Genomic DNA, 19572 nt, shown 5'->3' on the forward strand with positions numbered 1-19572 from the left:
AAAAAAAAAAAAAAAAATACATAGTGAATTGTAGCGAACATTCCCACAAGTGGATGTGTTTGGAATTGTTCAACAGGCACACGAACATGTGCTGGTACTTGAGAAGTTATATGCGAAAAATATGAGTGAGCACGAATATATTTGTTGGTGTGCTGAGTTGCTAATAATTTTCATTCACGAAGCACATTATAGCATTTTTTTTGTGATTGTGATTTTGACTTTGAGAAAAATATGGATTTATAAACAAGTGCAAATAGCGTATAAATAGAAGAGTGTGTGACTTTAGTGGTGAATCGAATATTTATTGGTATATATCACTTAAACTGGTAAAATATAATTGTGTAAATAAGTTCTTAAATAAATAATAGAAAATTAGTTGTAACATTAAAATTAAATATCCACATACTCTTCTGTATTAAATTCTACTTGATAAGAGAGCAGGGTTTAAGCATATTGATCAGAGAAGTGGTGATTCGAAGCTAGCTTCTAAGAAAGTACATAATTCGTTCAAGGCAAGGACTTAAGAAATTTTTTCTTAAGGCACGGAGACGTATGAGAGCACTTCAGGATAGAAAAAAGTTTGGGACTAAGTTACTAACTATAAATTATATTTGTAAGCAATATTTTAAAAAGTCGTGGTAAATTTTGAATTGGGGTGACAAAGTATTATATAACTAAAATTAGACCACTAATTACAGTAATTTGTAGTATATGAAAGTGTAGGTCCACATCAAGCGGTATTTGAATCCTCAGTCGCCAACACCTTCATTCGATACGAGTACACACAGTTGTTTCCTATGACAGTAGATTCCACTATGCGATCAAATATGACCCGGACTGGGTCAAATCGATAAATATTTTTCACTCAGAAAATGTTTTATGTTCGTGTGAAGTCATATGTCACCAACTGTGTTTAGCAGCTGTTTGTTTACGTTGAGAAAAGTTTGTCTGGCGATTTTTACTATGGGAAAAAATTAAGCAACGGATTTGCTTGAAACTTTGTGTTTGCAATGGATACACGGAATCGTTGCAAATGTTACAGAAGTGTTTTGGGGAGTCTAGTCTATCACTAACACAAATATTTGAGTGGCATAAAGTATTCAGTGAAGATCGTGAAGCCATCGAAAACTTTCCGCATGCGAGTCGTCCATTGGCCTCTGTTAATGACGATAATATCAAAGAAGTTAAAGAAACTGTGCTTGAACATCATCATGGTGGCATCACAATATTTCTTGTATATGAACTCAACACATTTCGTTTAATGGTATGTGTCTGAAGTGTGTCAACGCTAGACTCGTATCAAAAGACTTGAATCTTTTGTCAAACTGACATCGAGTAGAAGTTCGCAAAGATGTGCTTGACAAGGTAGCTGAGCACCCCACATTCATCATTATTACTGATGACGAGACGTGGAGTTGTGAATATGACGTGAAAACTGTTTCAACAAACTAGCGAATGGCGCTGCAAAAATGAGCCGAAACAGAAAAAAATAAAACCTCGCTGCAGGTACTGAAGGTCATGCTAGCCGAGCCGAGCTTATAACAATTGTGTGGAAAAATCGATTGAACATTGACATGTGTTTTATTAGCTAAGGCGCCTATTTTTAAAGCGATAAAAATATTTGTATTGAAATACAAAAACATGTAGGTTGTCGTTAGTCCGGATCAAACTTGATCAGACGGTGAACTACTGGATATGATCAACGCATCCGAATTTGGTATTTGAAGACCAATAAGTTGGTAATGAATTCCGATTAGTATTAGGGACGCACAGTTTGTCTCTAATTAAAAAAAAAATTTATTTATTCAATATTTGTCGGACACTTTAAAAGCTACTCTCATACATACATATTTATATACGTAGGCGACTATGCATATTTCATACATTTAACCAAAAAACCATGAATGCTTATTAAATCGATTCATATGGTTTGCTAAACAAATTATTGTACTTTTATGTTGTTGTATTTTTGCTGTTGCACACAACTGTTACACACAATTTCTACTGCAAATGCACGCGGCGCTACAATTCAAACTCAAAGTCTTTGCAACTTTTTATTTTCACGCAATCTCAGAAATCCGCAAAGAGTTTGTGCTGTGATTGAATGCAGCCACATATGTTTGGCATACGCATACAATCACACACATATCGATACACAAGTACAATTTTATTACTAACGTTGCATTAAGCTACATTGGGTAAGCTATTGTTTGTCTTGTTGCCGCTGCAATTTCGATTGCAATTGTTTAGTGCCTGATTTTCATGTAAGTGTCTGCACGCTGAAGGCAGGCGTTCTCAACCAAAAAAAAAAAAACAAAAAAAAACACAATACTAAAAAAAATTCTGCCTTTATAAATAGATAAGCAAGTTGGAGGCAAAAGTAAACGGAAATATTCGCAATGATAAACTATGTTGCTTGTTGCTTTGCTGACAGGCTTCTTGTCAGTATAGTCCATAGTCTATGGTGTGAGTCTCCACACTGGTAAATGCTTTTCTGCTGACATTGTTGAAATTGCAGTTGCAATTGAATTGCGACATTTGTCTCACTTTTACATTGCACCAATATTTTGTTTGTTTCTCGGTTGCTCGTTTGTTATTGTTGTGCGCATAGATGCCAGCTGCTTTGATTTGTGTGCGATTGGGAGCAGCAGTTATTGTTTGTTAGTTTTTTAGCGGAAATTTCTCTACTTCCTTGACATTGATGTATTGACTGGTGTGACACCACTTCTATCTACATATACATATATAGATAGGTATCTATACATATACTACATACGAGTATATTCTGTTTCCATTTTGGAATTCATTTATTACAAAAGAATGCTGTAATCAATATTAGCGTAGTTGACATACGAAATTACATGATAAAAAATGGCACCTAAATCTATTTGCAAGCGAGTTAGGCTACTAGAAGTACGAAAAGTTTAGCTCGAAGGCACTATTAACTTGCACCAGACTGAAATGATATGTTATTTTGAAGAACAATGTGACTCACGAAGTTCATTATTTTACTTCAAAGTAGGCTTCACTACTATATTGAATCTTATGACTGTGATGCGTAAACTGGACGCTTCTTAACTCTTCATTTTCATTCAAGTTTCAACCGTGTACTGTCAGGCACCTGAAGTAAAATCAATAATAGTTGTGTAATCCCAGAAATTTTCTGTTAGAACACGACTCATAGGGGCATAAAACACTCGCTCGTCGAAGCGCGTGAAACCGACTAATGAAACTGCTTACAAAACAAATTTGTAAGAGATGAGCTATGAACAAATTGTGAAAAGCCCTCAACTGTACATAAGGATGGAAACCGTAATTTAGAAGAGATAGTTCTGATAGTCAGAGACTTACTAATGTACGTTTGGAGCTCAGAATATAACCTTACTTATACAAAATCTCAACAATGAGTCAGTAGATTAGGCTCGTTTATCACAAGATGATTTTAAAAAAATGTTGCATAACTTCAGGCGCATTAAAAGTCAAGGTACCTGTAATATAATGAGAATATAGTATATATTTTATATGTATAAAGTTCCGAGTTATGTTTAAGTGGATTATTGGAGGACATGATAAGAAAGTATGGTTTTCTAATGTCTCTCAGAATAACACGAGTGTTGAGCGATGTGAATTGCTTCATCCCAATATCCCACAAGCTAAAACAGAAGGCGGGCCTGAGTTATAAAAGTTATATACTGGCTCCTAATAATGTAAATGCCTTAATGTGAGCTCCTACTATAAATTGCCGTCTACCTTTCGATGAGATATACACATGTTTCTAAATAGGTTGGGTTAGGTCGTATGGTTGATTCTTGCAAAGGGTAGTGATGGATCTCACTTGGTTAGTTGTGAACATTGGTCTCGTGAGAGATCTTAAAACTACTTAAAATGGATCACCCCCTTCTCATAGATCGGCGCAGCGTTTTGGACTTGATGCTATTGCTAATGATATCATGCACTGTTTTAATAACTTTGAGCGCACAGTCAGCGAACTCGGCGCTTTCGACAGTTGAGCAGCTACATGGTGAGAAAAGTACGTGTGCAAATTTCAGATCGATATCTCAAAAAATGAGTATTCGGTTCACGTATGTATAGATGGACAGAGAGACATGGCTAAATCGACTCAGATCGTCACGCTGATAATTTATATATGTACATACTTTATAGGGTCTCCGGATCTTTTCCCTGGGTATTATTAATAGCGTGACAAACTTAATATGCCCTGTTTAGCCTGTTAAGGGCATAAAAAATCGGAGTTAAATCTTCATTATAAATACTCCCTGTATATATGAATATTTTTATAGTTACATACATATGTAAAAAAAAAAAGTTGAAGGAAACACAAACTCAACACCTTTATAAAGGAACTGTCAATAAATAAATTTTATGTCAATGTGGAAGACACAAGACAAGTGTACAACACCAGTTGTCAGCAAGGAAAAGGTGCACCACTCTCTTGTTAACAATTACCTACATGCATACTAAATTCTATATGTAGGTGTACATATATGTACAATATATAGTAGCACGTATGGTGTCTTTTTGAACTTACCGCATCATCATGCATAGTGATTGCTCCTCTTGCAGCACACTCTCCAAATACATCATATCCAAGTCGGATACAATTGCAGCGTTGATCACCATTATTTCGTCTCCCTTGATAATACCTGAAACGAAAATGCATAAAAATATGAATACAATTGAAGTATGCTACAATACTACATCGAATGAAAGAAAATCAGTATGGAAATGTAACACAAACACACACACACACATAAAGACACAATAAAGATAATAGAATTGAATAGAATGGCTTGGAATAAACTGCATTGTGTTTGCAGCCAAGTAGAAGAGGACAGTTTGACAGGCAGTGGAGTACATACCAAAAGGTAGCTGCTGTCAGCGTGTGAGTAAAAATTATGACACAAGCAATGAAATTCAATAGAAAAAAAATCAAACTAAGCTACATATACTTCCGCTTGTCTATACATGTATGTGTGTTTGTAAAAATAAATGTAAAATATTTATGGTTGTACTGATTTCAGCTTGATACGCATTGTCTGCCAAAGAATACACTGTTATATGTAGAACAGAGCACGGCTCATAAATGTTTGTAAGTGTCTATGTGTACATGTGTAGGTGTGTGCGCATATTTGAATTCCACTTGTTCTATACTGCATTGTATTACGACACTGTTACTATTGTTGACACACACTAACATACTCCTACACATGTGCCGCTGATAAGAGACGACCCAGCGCCTGGTAGAACATCTTGTAAGTGGTTGCATACAACGGGAAGACAAAGAAAGGCAAGCGCCTTAAACAGCTTACTACTGCTATCACTCATTGTTATTGCTATTGTTGTTGTTGCTATTCAAACGGAAATGCAAAGAAGCATGAAAAGGTGTAAAATTTGTATTGTATTGCTTTGTATGTATGTGTACATACCTATATGTGGATGTGTGTGGACATGGTGTAACCAGCCGGAAAATGGAAATACAAAGGCATTACTCCAACTTTGTTGTACATTTATTGCAATGTTATTGTAATGTGTTTGTTGTGTTTTTACATCGTTTTTGAACTGCATTTAAGCGGTACTTTAAAATGTCTTTTATACAAAAAAACTGTTAAGATAGGTTTTAGTTCTAAAAATGTAATTAAAAGTTTAGGTTTTTTTTTTGGGTTAATATCTGTGAACTCCCGAAGAAAAAATTTTGATCCACACAGAAATAATACTGGAAATCTCAGCACTATTCATTAAATAATCAAACATGTTCCAGGAAAGCGAATAAAATTGTTGTGATTTCGTTTTGACACAAATAATGATTTTATTAATTTTAAAGTTGTTCTAAGTATTTCATATAGCATCAGCCAACGAGATACCTTAACCAAGATAAGAGTTGCAAAGTTAAAGAGAAAACAAGAAAGAAAAAGGTGTTGATGTTCCCAACTCCCTTCATACTTGTACATGCTGCTGTGGCAATTTGAGTTCTTCAAAATATATAAAGTCTGAACGAATGAGTACCAATAGGACAATGTTCTTTTATTACTCCTATCACAGCAAGTAATTCAATGGACTTCTTACATTCAACTTTGTGGCAGAAGGCTCTCACTATCGCACTTGTGGTGTTTGGTTACCAAGGCTTACAGAGCTCAAACGTGGTCGACAGATCCAGCGCTAGAATGCAAGAGACAAGCTAAACGCTTACTTCATCCCAATTCGATGCTATTGGGGTATGACTTCGTGCCAGCTTTGCAGTCTTACTATTTTATAAATAAAAGTTCATATTCAATATGAAAACCGCAGGTTTTTTTTATCTTAAAAGATCATAAAATATTGAACACTATTATTTCCTACAAATTTCAAGTATTTGAAAACGAAATATAAATTTTCTATCAGATAATAAAAAAAAGAAAAGCAATAGAAAATCGTTAGACGAAGTAACTCGAAACTTTCTCTGCTGTTTTCATACATGTTAGTTTTAAAGGTCTGTATAGTTATACCGATGTATATACATATGTACCTAGGTATTTTTACATAAACACATAACCATTAAAAATTAAAAAATGCCAAAAATTTTCAAAAACTGCTACTTGATCCAGTGATTTGCTTACAATGTAAGAACAAAATGTGTGATTGTGCAATAATTTCTATATCATTTAAGTCCTTTTTATTAAAGTATTGTTATACAATTTTGTGTCACAAATCCACATTTAGGGAAAAGTAAGATATTTTTCCTGCATATATACCTGTTTATTTTGAAATATAAATATATTTAAAAATTTAATATTTCAAGGCGATTACGTGTTTGCTTGCAATACTGTCTCAAAAACAAGCTTTTGTTTGAATGTTTTAAAACCAAGCATATTATATTTGCTCAACTATGGCTGTCAACGGTATATATTTGCTTTTGTTTACCGTTATCTATACCAAATGTATTTACGCAAATATAAATATAGATATATGCGCACATATATTATATTTATATCATAAATATGTATGTGTGCGTTTCTGCATTGAATTTTATAGTTTCCTGCTTCAGTGTATTGTTTTTGCTTTTTTCATTTAGATTTTTTTGTTTGTGTTTTTTTATAATATATTTTCATAGCTGAATAGTTTGTCTTTTGAGTGATTCGCCAACGAGCACTTTTCTGACACACATAAATACACTTGAGTGATTTGTAAGCAGCTCCACTAGAGCAACTGCATTCATTCAAACACGCTTTTCATTCTCTAAGAGGCTTAGCTGTTGCTTGCAAATGAATTTACATTATTTTTAAAGGCATACCGGTATGCTGAGCACACGCATACACACACACACACATGTAATTTACATGTTTGTGCGTGTATTTTTGTGTGTGTAAACATTTTTTAATACTTAAATCCCACAAAGTATGTGTTTGTGTGGGTATGTGTGTGCAAATTTGCGGTGCGCGCTGTGCTTTTGTCGGCGAAAAAGTAACAACAACAACAAAAAGTAAGAAAAGTATAAAGAATAAACAGACGACAGCATGTCAAATAAAAATCTTGAAATTTAATGTGGAAAGTGAAAATTGCTTTCGTCAACTCTTACAGCAGCTCAACGCTTCTCATCACTGCTTTCGTATGTTTGTTTTATATTTTCCGATTTTTTTGCGCTCTTTTCTCTGCGCAACTTCACTTTGGCACTCCACTTGCTCGCACCTGTTTTACAGCTACTTCAGTTGTGTGGAATTTAAATTTAGGGTGCATATTTAAAATTTGGCGAGTCGTCAAAAAGAAAGCCAAGCAGACTGCACCAGGTGTTTGTATGTTGTTTGTTTATATATACACACACATATGTGTGCATGTTTGTATATGTATGAAGTTGAAGTATGATGATGAAAAATGTTTGACATACCAAAAGATGTTCATTTTATGGGAACAAGAAAGAACAAAGTAAAGCAGGGAAGCGCAGCTAAATACTCTCTCACAGGTATAACGGTGCATAAAAGAGCTTGAACACACTATTCTACAAACATATACCATATACTATGGGTGAGCATAAAAACGTCTGTCATCTGTGAAAACACTTAGGTTTAAGTGCAATATTTTCATCTACATATGTCTATATAAGCAACTACTGTACTTTTATGTAGTGCTTATGGGTCGGTACTCTCTTGGTAAAATTTACAATATGTCAAATTTTATGAAAGCCATCCGTTCACAGTTACTTGTATGATTAACATGTGTTGACGTGTGTTAGCAAGCAGCCGCAGGATTTGACGCCGAATACAAGTGGGCTGCTTTTTTTCTAATTTTTTGCCTTAAATGACTAGCATGACTTGTAGTAATTGATAAAAGAAAGATAAAGCATAGCTTTAGGAGCAGCAAAGTGAAGTGTACCATAGGACAGATATTTCATTAGAAATAATTTTTATAAGATAAAATATTTGGGAAAAATTATTGCAAATATTTATAGCGAAAACTGTATAGCAAAAATGTTATCGCAAAATATTATAGCAAATATTTTATTGAAAAAAAAATTATAAGAGTGAAATTATTGCAAAAAACTTTAAGAAACAATTTCATAGCAACAATTTTGTTGCAAAAGAATTATAGACATTTTATAGCAAAAATTGTTACAAAAGAATTATTGCAAACATTTTAAGAAAACATTTTATACCAACAGGAAATATTTATAAGAAAATAATTATTGCAAGAAAATTTTATAGCAACAATATTGCAAAAAAATTACCGCAAACATTTTATAGGAAAATTTTATAGGAAGATTTTATAGCAAAATTTTATAGAAAAAATTTTATAAGAAACATTTTATAGAAAAAAATTATATGTTTAATGCGTATTTAAAATTATTTAAAATCTAGAACTTTATATGAAGTCTCTGCGTAGCGTAGCCAACGTCAAAGTTTTGAATAAAAAAGTTTAAACTACTTAGTAATTCAAATATTTACTCCGTTGTAGAGCTCTACGAAACATTATATTTTATATATGCGGCAATATTTATAAAAATTTAATTATTTATAAACCTTTGAACAAAGTTGCCATTTATTTTAAGTAATTGAAGATTGTTTATTTTGTAGAATGCCAACTTAAATAACATAAAAAAATATCTGATAAGTTTTCCGTCTCTATTAAAAAATAAAATTTAAATTTGTAAAATATAAAAATTCTGGGCAATCACAGCAGGAAGCCTTACAGTTTCACAACAGCCATAATGCGTCAGCTACTCTCCATGTCACTTAATACTGCTGAACTCAGCACTGATCCGCGCTTTACAACCCTCGCACCCTTCACACCACTTCAAAGAGCACACTTCACTTCACTGCTACGCTTCATTTTTCGGTTCGCAAGTGCAACCACTCAGCATGTTTGTATGTTTTGGGGTTTTCAGGTATGACATAACTGATACCGTGTTATATACATAAGTATGTTGGTATATATATCATATATATGGTATGTATATAAAAATAAATCTTCATCATGCTAATAGTATTTGGCTAAGTCAGTTGTGATACTAAACCGAATGGTACCTAAGCGGATGTAGAGCTTTGAATTGAGGTAGAATTTAAACTTCAATTTGGAAATTAAATATTTAGGAATTTCAATTTTTAATATTCAAAGAGTAAATAAATAAACAGGTTCGAATATTTTCAATAAAAGTTTAAATTTTTTTTTTTGAGAAAACAAAAAATAGTTTTTTAATTTTCAAGTATATTTTGATTTTTTTCCTAATTGTTATAATTTTACCTTTTCACAAATAGTAATAGAGATGGTGAGTGTAAATCCTTGATTTCAAGAAACATGTTTTAAGTAAGATCAAAAAGGTTTTTTTTTAGTTTTAAATCCAAATTTTCGCATAAAAAATTATAGCAAATATTTTATAGGAAAACATTTATACTTGTAGGAGACAATTTATTGCAAAAAAGTTAAAAAACAATTTTATAGCAATCTTTTTATTGTAAACTTAGTATTATTTTCATCTATTTATTTTATTAGATGAATTTCAATTATATATCTTACACATTGATCGATATTTTCGGCAAAAAGTTAACTATAGGCACTGTAGTCCACATATTCAGTATCTAGGGGCTTGAACAGTTTTGGTTTGATTTCGACAATTTTTGGTCACAAGGTGGCATACTTTAAACGCATTATTCACGCGAAGTTTTACCCCGATACAGTCATTGTTGCTTGATTTTCAGAGCGGAAAGTGAAAGAATCAGATGGAATTTAAAATGGGGTTATATGGGGAAATAGGAGTGGTTCTAACCCATTTTAGCACTATAACATATGAGAATATTATTATGTATCGAATTTAGTTGAAATCGGTTAAGCAGATACCAAGATATGGGTTTTCACTTAAAAGTGGGCTTTTAGTAGTTTTTGACAGTACCGTTATATAGGTTACCTGATTTCACCCATTTTCACAATGTCGATAGTGATGCTAAAAGCATTTGCTCTCAGAGAATTTTGTTATTATAGCTTCAGCGGTTTAGGAGATATGCATATAGGTATATATATATAACGCTATATCTAACTCGATTAGTTTAAGGTGATACAAACAACCGTTAGGTGAACAACATTTTCTAGGTTATCTACATAGAATACTTTTTGTATATAACTTTTTTTAAAATTTTTTTTTGAATATTTTAAAATATCCAATATTTGATATAATTCCGTTTTTTCCCGAAATATTTGGGTCACTGCTATTTGTTAGCTGGGTTGTGTTTCTCTCTTAACTCAAAACAATTTCGACATTTTATACTGTGTGGAGATATAATAGTGGGTGCACTTCGCGCAGTTTTTAATTTTTTCCGTGAGCAACAAAGATTCATAAGAAATGTGTACCTGTATGTGTGGTGAATGTTCCACTTGTTCAACAGTGCGTATGAGTTACCATAAATTGTTCATAAGCAAGGCTGTCTCATGCACGTTGTGGTCACGTGATATACACATACATCATACGCAGCAGTGATTCTTGTAACTTCTTCGTGGCCGTTGAAGTAGCACAAACACACACATACATTCGCTTACGTCGCCGTCTCAATTGTGGCTATCAACTTGCCACCTTTAAACTTCAGCTGTCACACTTTAACCTCAGCACAGTGCAGCCCACCGGTGCGTATAAGCAACCGGTGATGCTTTTGTGCGACGCATCTACTTCCTGCGGCTGACAACGTTGCCACTTAAGCGACTACAATAAAGTAGTGTTTTTTTCCAGCTGTGCATTGTATGTAAATGCATATATTTATGTTATTCATCATTCTTTTTCGCCGTTTTCATTTTGTTTTTTTGTTTCAACAAATATTTCATACCTTATTTAAATGTAGGTGTGTGTGTGTGTGTCTACTTGCTACTTAGTCTGCATCTTAACTCCGCTTAGTTGTCGCTTGCCATCCGGCGTAGCGTGTGAAAGTATCTGTAGTGACACCGTTGGCGGCGCCTGAGGTGCCAACTGGAGATTTTCATTTGAATAATCGTCTTAGTGCTATGTAGGCAACGGCGTGGCATTTGCATTCGTAAGCAGGTGGCTGCAGTGGCAGGCGGCGACAAAGATGAAAAACGGCACTCAGAATATTCTAAAGCACGAGTTCATACATTGTCGGTTTAAATACTTGTGTTTGTATGTGAATTTGTATGTGTGTGTGTAAGTGTACTTTAGGTAATATCGTCAACGCTTTAAAAATTATTTTTAACTAAAGTTTTTATTTTAAAAATTTAGTATTAAAAATTTAAAAAAAAAATACTTAAGACTTCAAAAATGTATTTTCAAAAATTCAAGTGCTACAAAACGTATAATATTAAAGCATTTATATAACTATGGTTTATGAACAAATTTTTTTTTTTATTATTTTGAAAAATTTCTACTATAAAAAAACAACTATAACTGATATGAATATAACTTAAAATAACGGTTCTTTCAAATTTTTGTTTTTAATTTAAAAATCTTGCATTTTATACTACTAACTACTAACTCTTAAACCGTCATAGACACTTTTGAGGTTGTTACATATTATATTATGGGTTTTGATAGCAGCACTGAGAGAGATATATGGTATATAGCAGAGAGTAAGAGCGGAAGAGAGAGATATATGCAGCAGTGACTTAAAAAAAGGGGAGAGAGGGTGATATCAAAATAGAAAAAGAGAGTGAGGAAGGCGCCATTGTTTTGTACGAATATTAATAGCAAAAGTAGTTAACGAAAGGAAAAGTTACGAATCTACTAATAAAATCTGAAATATAGGGCTGCAACCTGAGTCGGTTTAATGCATATGCGAGAGGTCAAAAAATTCCATTTTTCATTTACATTAAGAGACTTTTAGCCACTTTAAAATAGGAGTTGTATTGACGAGCGTTTCATGTAAGTGTTTGCTAGTGTTAAACTTCTGCATTGGACTTCAAAACTAAATAAAAATACGAGGAACGATTTTAGAATCTCATACAGAATGATGAATCTAGGAAAATATCCATCCATTTAAGGAAATGAGTAACTAATAGAGCTAACTCATAATTTTTAAAAGCAAGTACTGGTCTGTTAAACCTCTCTTCTCTTTAGTTAACCATGTGCCCATAAAATTACTTTACATTTGTGGTTGCTTTTCAGCCTTGGTCTATCGAATGAGAACAAACTTAAGCCAACTCTGTCTTGAGGATCATAAAAAATTACGATTATTGTCCTTAACTTCATTATCCCTAACTTATACTTTAATAAAGCTGAATATATCGTAGGTAGATGTACTACTAATGTCAATCAAGTGATCAATCATAAGCAACAGATATTTTGAGACTTTGACGTTATTATAATATTCTATTATCATAAGCTGTTAATTCTTCGCGAGAGAGACCTGCTGCTTCCATTTAAGCTGTCCATTTGCCAATCAATAAGAATCTTTGTTCATCTGTGAGACGGATTTTAGACATTTAAGTGTTGTTATTTTGTGATTTTAATAATTTATTGAAAAGTGGCAGCTTTTATTGAACTGCACGACTTGCAAGGGATATTATAACTGCTGTAATGACAAGCTTGATTGGGCAACAGAGCAAGTACAGGAAGAAAGTTGTGAGGCTGATTCTGAAATCAAGTGAATATAAAGTGATACCCACGCCTGTTTCCCATCTTATACAACTATAAATTCTTTACTATTTTCTGATTATACAAATGATAAATCAAGCATAAATGAAGATATCAAAATATGGCAATTCGAAACAGAAATAAAAATGGTCAATATCAAATTACACCATTACTAGCCCGCAGATATCGAAAATAAGGAGCTCAGGGCGTACGCTTGACCGAAAATATGGCTAGATTTCTTAAGGGGGTATTCTGGTCTAGAAATTTCAAAAAATTAATTTTTTTTCATATTTTCAAAGTTTAACTATTCAAGAATGTGTGTACGAGAGGATTTTTGAAAATTCGGATTATTTTCGGAGATATAGGCATTTTGCTGGCGCGGCATTCAAACGAAACGAACGGTGGGCAAAACTTTAAACGCGTTTTTCTCGAAACTGTCTTTTTCAACCTGATACCCATGATATCTCGAGTTCTACTGGGCCGATTGACTTGAAATTTTCAGGGAATCTTGCTTATAGACTCTTCTCGGTCATGGGCTAGCTCCATCCCCAAATTCCAAAATTTAGTATTTTTAAAAAATTTGAGAAAGTCAAAAAAATGGTCCAAAAATTATGATTTTTTTTGTTTTGCGTGAACATGTTGTTTTAGAAATACGGAGATATTTTTTTATAAAAATTTAAGAGCTTGTATTATATTTTTCCCAACCCCCATTATATTCATCATAATTAATGTCAATTTAATTCGACCCTATTAAATATACATAAAAGTCGTCAGCGTCTCAAGCTGAGTCGATTTAGCCATGCCCGAGGGTAACACTATGTATATATACGTGAACTAGTCCCTCAGTGTTTGACATAGGGATCTCAAATTTTACCAACGCCATTTAACCGAATTAAACCCCTTTCTTAATTGTGTTGAATTTTTATCTTGTTTTTGTTTTTTGACAAATAATTATTTTAAATTCAATACAACTTGCCACACGAAGCCAATACTCAATATCGTTGCCAATTCAATGAGCTTTAATAAACGTGAGCTTATGCAACGCTGTATGTATGTTGCGATGAATAAATTCTATATCGAATTGGCATATATCAGTGGAATGCCATGCGACAATAGTAAGCAAGTGAAGTCAGCAAAAACTGGCAGACGAAAAAGTCAAACCAAATGCAAATAGAAAGCAAATACGCTTGTAAACGAGACTTGTTTACGAGAAAGCACGAATTGCTGAAGAGAGCGCTAGGCAGTGAGGGGGTACGGTTGTATGGAGCGGAGCAAGTCAAACGAATGACAATAAATTGCCATAACGGGAAAAGCAAAAAACCAATTGTTAGTGAACTATTGGAAATTAAACGAGAGTAACGAGAAAAAAAAAACAGTAAACGGTATGCATGAAAAATCAGAGGCGGTTAAGTGTGTGTGTGTGTATGTACGGTGCGAGCAGTGTTGCATAAAAACTCAGTGCACGCATCAGATCTCGCTCAAAAAGCAAACAAACCAAACAACTCGGCTGGAATTTCATGCGCATCTGTGTGTATGTGTGTGAGAGAGAGTATTTGACATGTGTATGTGTGAGTCTTGTGTGTGTGCATTGAAACCGAAACGAATACTAAAATAGCAGAGGTTATATCAAAGCGCACACATGGCATACTTGCCACTGTTAACGGTACAACGGCTGCAGCAGCGGCTAACTGGCATTGGTTGCTGCGGCAACACACAACCTTGGCTCGCCTGAGCAACGACGACAACGGAGTATTTGCGTTTCTACACGTTTCACTTGTTTGTCTGTTTACCGAAGGGCCACTCCGACATGCAAAGCAACGATGTTGCCGCAGTATGCGTGCGTGCCTGCCTGCCTGTGTGTGTGTGTGTGCGTATGTGTGTTGGTGAGCTGGAGTGCGTGTCGAGTTGTTGACAACAACGTATAACGTATGTTGCATGTTAAGTGACACGTTGTGATGTGATGCAAGATGATGCAATTGCAGCTAGAGAGTGAAGCATGGTATACCGTTGGCAAAAGGCCAGTCACACACACACATACTTACAGAAACGCACATACATGTGTAGGCGCACAAGAGGCAACCAGGCCACGGTTGGGTAATGTGGTCTGTATATACATATATACATATATACATATATATATATATATCAATGAGTTTATGCGCTAAAATATGTGCCAGCGTGTTGGCAAGGTGATTATTGCTCGAGATTGCGTATACGCACTGCGGTACCTATTGCAATTACATACCAATAGGACGCACATAACTCTACCCAGTGTTGTTGGTTATTGTTGTATGTGTACTCTTGACGACAATTGCTTGTATTTTGCGTCTATTGTCCGTTGGCTTAAAAAATTGATACATTGTTGCACACAAGCCAAGGCAAACTAGGCCGCAACTGATACATAGCCGCACACACACACACACACACACACACAAACATTGACACATAAAGTTGCAAACTTGCAACTTCTAAAGTCATGCCTCAGCCGTTATCTGCACTGCTATGAATTCTTAAGCGCGCTGCTGTGTGTGTGCGTGTGTCGGTGTTTGGTGTTTATTTAGCATCTGTTATTGCAAGATCAGTATTGCATTTGCATACAGTTAAAACGCTTTGCCTACGAATAACAACAATCATATGGCAATATGGCCCGCAGCGTTGAGTTGCAAGTGCAATAATATTTAAATATATTTAAAGTAGTTATGTGTAGCTCCGCATAAGTTTATTGAAAACAAAAATATTTATTTAAATAGCAATCGCAATTGGTTTGTAAATTATTTGATTAAATCATATAAATTTCGGCTGTTTTTGAAGGTTCGGGCTAACAGAAAGTTAGTTCTATGCAATTTTGATTTAAATGTGTCTTGAATTCAATAATTATACAATAGATAAGTATGCTGAAATTACTTAAATATAGTATATAAATGCCGCACTACAACAACTGGGAGAGCAAAAATTAAATAAAAAAATAAAAATAAAATAAAAAAATAAAACAAGAAAAAATATTAACATTGGCTGCACTGAAGCTATAATACCCTTCACAGGTGCATTTCTTATAGCCTAAAGATATATAAAACGATCCTTGTCTTGATTTTGATGGGTCAGTTTGTATGGCAGCTATATGCTATACAAGTAGTTTCTGATATCAGCAGTGCCAACGAATGAGTAGGTTCTTTAAGAGAAAAAGACGTGTGCAAAATTTCAAATCGATATCACAAAAACTGACGGACTTGTTTGTATATATACAGGCGGATGAACAGACGGACACGGCTAAATCGACTCCGATCATAACGCTGATAGTTACATGTACACATATATATATACTTTATAGGGTCTTCGGCATTTTCTTTACCCTATTCAGGGTATAAAAATTAAAAATATGAATTTAAATTTAACTAATTAGTTATATAATTTATATAAATAATATATATATAAATTTGAATGAAATTAATGACGAAAATTCAAAGCGAAAGAAACTAAAACCTGAATATTGCAAGAACATTTTATTAATTTTTTTTTTTGTTTATTGAAAATTTCGCGGCAACTTCACAAAGTAATAATCTTTCTATGAGTAGAAAATTTAAAAACAGAACAAAACATTTTTATAATTTTTTTTTTAAATCGGGTGGCAACACCAAATAGTCGTGTTATTGGAAAAACATTAACTGACTTAAAAATATACGATTTTAACCTATTTTATATCTATCTATGGTAAATCTGAAAGTTTTCACTAAAGATTTGCAATGCCTTCTTATCTATTACTACCAAGCATTGCGATGTCGAAACGTATGGGTCGATCAGTTTCAGCACGTATAATTTTAAATGCATTTTTATTCCAAAACTCAGTTTTCAAAAGCGGCGACGATTGCTATCGAAGTCATCAACTTGAAACTAAGTTTGATTTTTGTATATGTAAGCATACAGGGTACACATTTTACTGGTAAACCTTGTACATATTAAGATTTTTCCATTCAGAGAACTTGAGCTCCTAGAATAACCGCGCCTGTAAAGGCTCTCTTGATATAGGTAAAGCAAAGAATGGCGTTGTAGCCGCCGTTTGGTTTAAAAATGTCAAATATATATTTAATAAAGCCTTACTCGACTTCTTTTTCCTTATCACCGGAATATTAAAAATTATTTTTTTTTAAAGGATTTATACTTAAACGCATATAAATAGGTTTTATTAAAAGATTAATAGCTCTGAGCGATTTTCAAAGTGATATTGAAGAATTTTCAGGGTAGTAAAGGCATTGAGTTATGTACCTACTACAACACCTGTTATATATATGTATATACCAGATAAAAATCAAAACTTTAAACTAATCAAAGTTGGTAAAATTAATTATAAAAAGTCTTAATTTCAGACTTAAAAAATGTGCTACAAAGTTGATTAAAAATTATGCTTGGGGAATGCAAACAAAGAAAAATTACCTTTCTGCAGTGAAACTTTTGCGCTTTGTAAAAGAAACCAGCGAAATTGAATATAACACCAAGAAACTCAGTAACATTCACAGTGTCAACGTGGAGATGCATTTTTTTTTGTCGCGGAGAATGTTAAGGATTAGATGAATTATATGAAAATCGTGAAAAGGGTGAAGTGCCAACAACAACTAAGCGTTAAACCCGCTACAGTAATACGTGCAACGCTTGCAACACTCATTGGCACTCGCTCATTATCTGAATATTTATGCTGCTTATATCAGTTGTTGCTTACTGCTGTTATTATTGTGTTGCTGCTCTTCGCATGTTTAACGGCGCAGCGGTGGAATGCAGCGCATGTAGCGGGGAATCTGCTTGCAACAACGTGTCAGCTAAATACATCATTAAAGATGACAAATTAATTAGAAAAGTTTCAGCGTCAGCAATATCAAATCATCTACTTTCAACGATTCCCTCCATATACTTACATACATACATACATATATACATACATACATATTTGTATACATATTTATGTATGTATATAGTGTTGAATACAGGAGAGAATTTACAAAATGACAAAAAAAGTGTGATTTATTTATAATTTTTGCTTTTTTTTCTGCGATAGTTAAGGCCTTTGAAGTTAATTAATGAACCTTAAGTTAGTTTTCCTTGGTGGAATACCAGTTACCGACATATAATATATAATTTTGTACTCTGAACTTTATACTAAGTTTGCCACGAGATTTGTAATAGCCAAAAGAGAAACATCGGATGCCCTATAAGGTATATACAAGTTCCAATACAAAGAAATCCATTATTTTTCCAGTAAATGCTTTTAGTAATATGTATCTCGCGTGCGATCCATTTACGCTATAAAGTTAGATTTCGTAAAAAAAAAAATATGCGCAGACAGTTTTGCGATTGCTTGATACAAAATTTGTTTGAGCACGCGTCAAAGAGTTGGTGACCATTTTCAGAGATCATATACGCCGTATTTTATAATAATGTTTATGGCTCTGATACTGTAATGGTGATCACGTGCAATTTTGGTTTCGTCGATTCCATTCGGTAATTTTGATATTAAAAATGTACCACGCTCTGTCAGACCAATTGTCTAAAATATCGATAAGCTAAGGCATCCACCTTATAGCGCCAACCCTGACACCAAGTGATTACTAATTATATCTGTCTACGACGAGTGATTTTGCTGGTGAAAAGTTCGTAGTAAGCGAAGCTTGCGAAAACCCACTGTCCCAGGTAATTGACAATAGGGGCGTGAGTTTCTATGACATTGAATATTCTATGATATTGAATTCTAAATCGGATCGTTTTCGCTGCGCTAAATACAGTCTTCAATTTATGACGTTATATCCACTTGTGGGTTTAAAACATGTCGATTTTTTATTGTATACACATATCTAATGTAAATATATATGGGAATATTTTCTAAAAAATTGAAGCGGATCCGACAATTAGTTTCGGAGATATGCGCGTTTTTGTAAACATTTTTTAACGTATTGTAATGGGTTGATAAAATTTTAAACGCGTTTTTTTCGAAACGTAGTTTTCAGAGTCGGTGAGGAAAATTTGTTTAAAATAGCTCTTAAAATTTGCACAAGACTTTATGAGATATATGTATTTGTCAGGTAATGATCAAGGAATCATATTTCTTATAATAATTTCGATTTTTAAAGTCACTTTGAAGTGTATGGTAAATAAAAAATATTTATTAATTTTTTTTGGAAAGCTGCCCAGTCCGTCGACCATTACATGTATTAATATATTGTAATAATCAAGTTTTTGATTTTGGAATTTGAGATATTTTTAAGTGGTCAAATTTTCTACACAGCCTAATAGCATTTTTCGGAGGTTCTACCGGATATCCGCTGCGGAATTTAGGGAATCCAAAATTTTTCAAAATGAATCACATTAAATTCTGTAAATGTACATTATTTTTATTTATTTATTGAATAAAATGTCTCTTAAAAAAATAATAATATAAAATCACAAAATAAGAAAACGCAATTCAATACACTGAACAGGGTATATTAATTTTGCCACGATATTTATAACAACTAAAAGAAAACATCGTAGACCGT

The 19572-nt window shown here is 33.5% G+C and overlaps 1 protein-coding gene across 16 annotated transcripts in view; it reads right to left on the reverse strand.

Moving 5' to 3' along the window:
- The window catches only part of sif (still life), a 378461-nt gene that overhangs the window by 76194 nt on the left and 282695 nt on the right, over positions 1 to 19572 (reverse strand). For all 16 annotated transcript variants that reach the window (XM_070111162.1, XM_070111161.1, XM_070111165.1 and 13 more), the window contains one exon: positions 4550 to 4664. In XM_070111162.1, the coding sequence (XP_069967263.1) occupies positions 4550 to 4664 (115 nt within the window). The remainder of the gene's footprint in view (positions 1 to 4549; positions 4665 to 19572) is intronic.

The sequence above is a fragment of the Bactrocera oleae genome, chromosome 6 (genome assembly GCF_042242935.1).
Source record: "Bactrocera oleae isolate idBacOlea1 chromosome 6, idBacOlea1, whole genome shotgun sequence".
Lineage (NCBI taxonomy): Eukaryota > Metazoa > Arthropoda > Insecta > Diptera > Tephritidae > Bactrocera > Bactrocera oleae.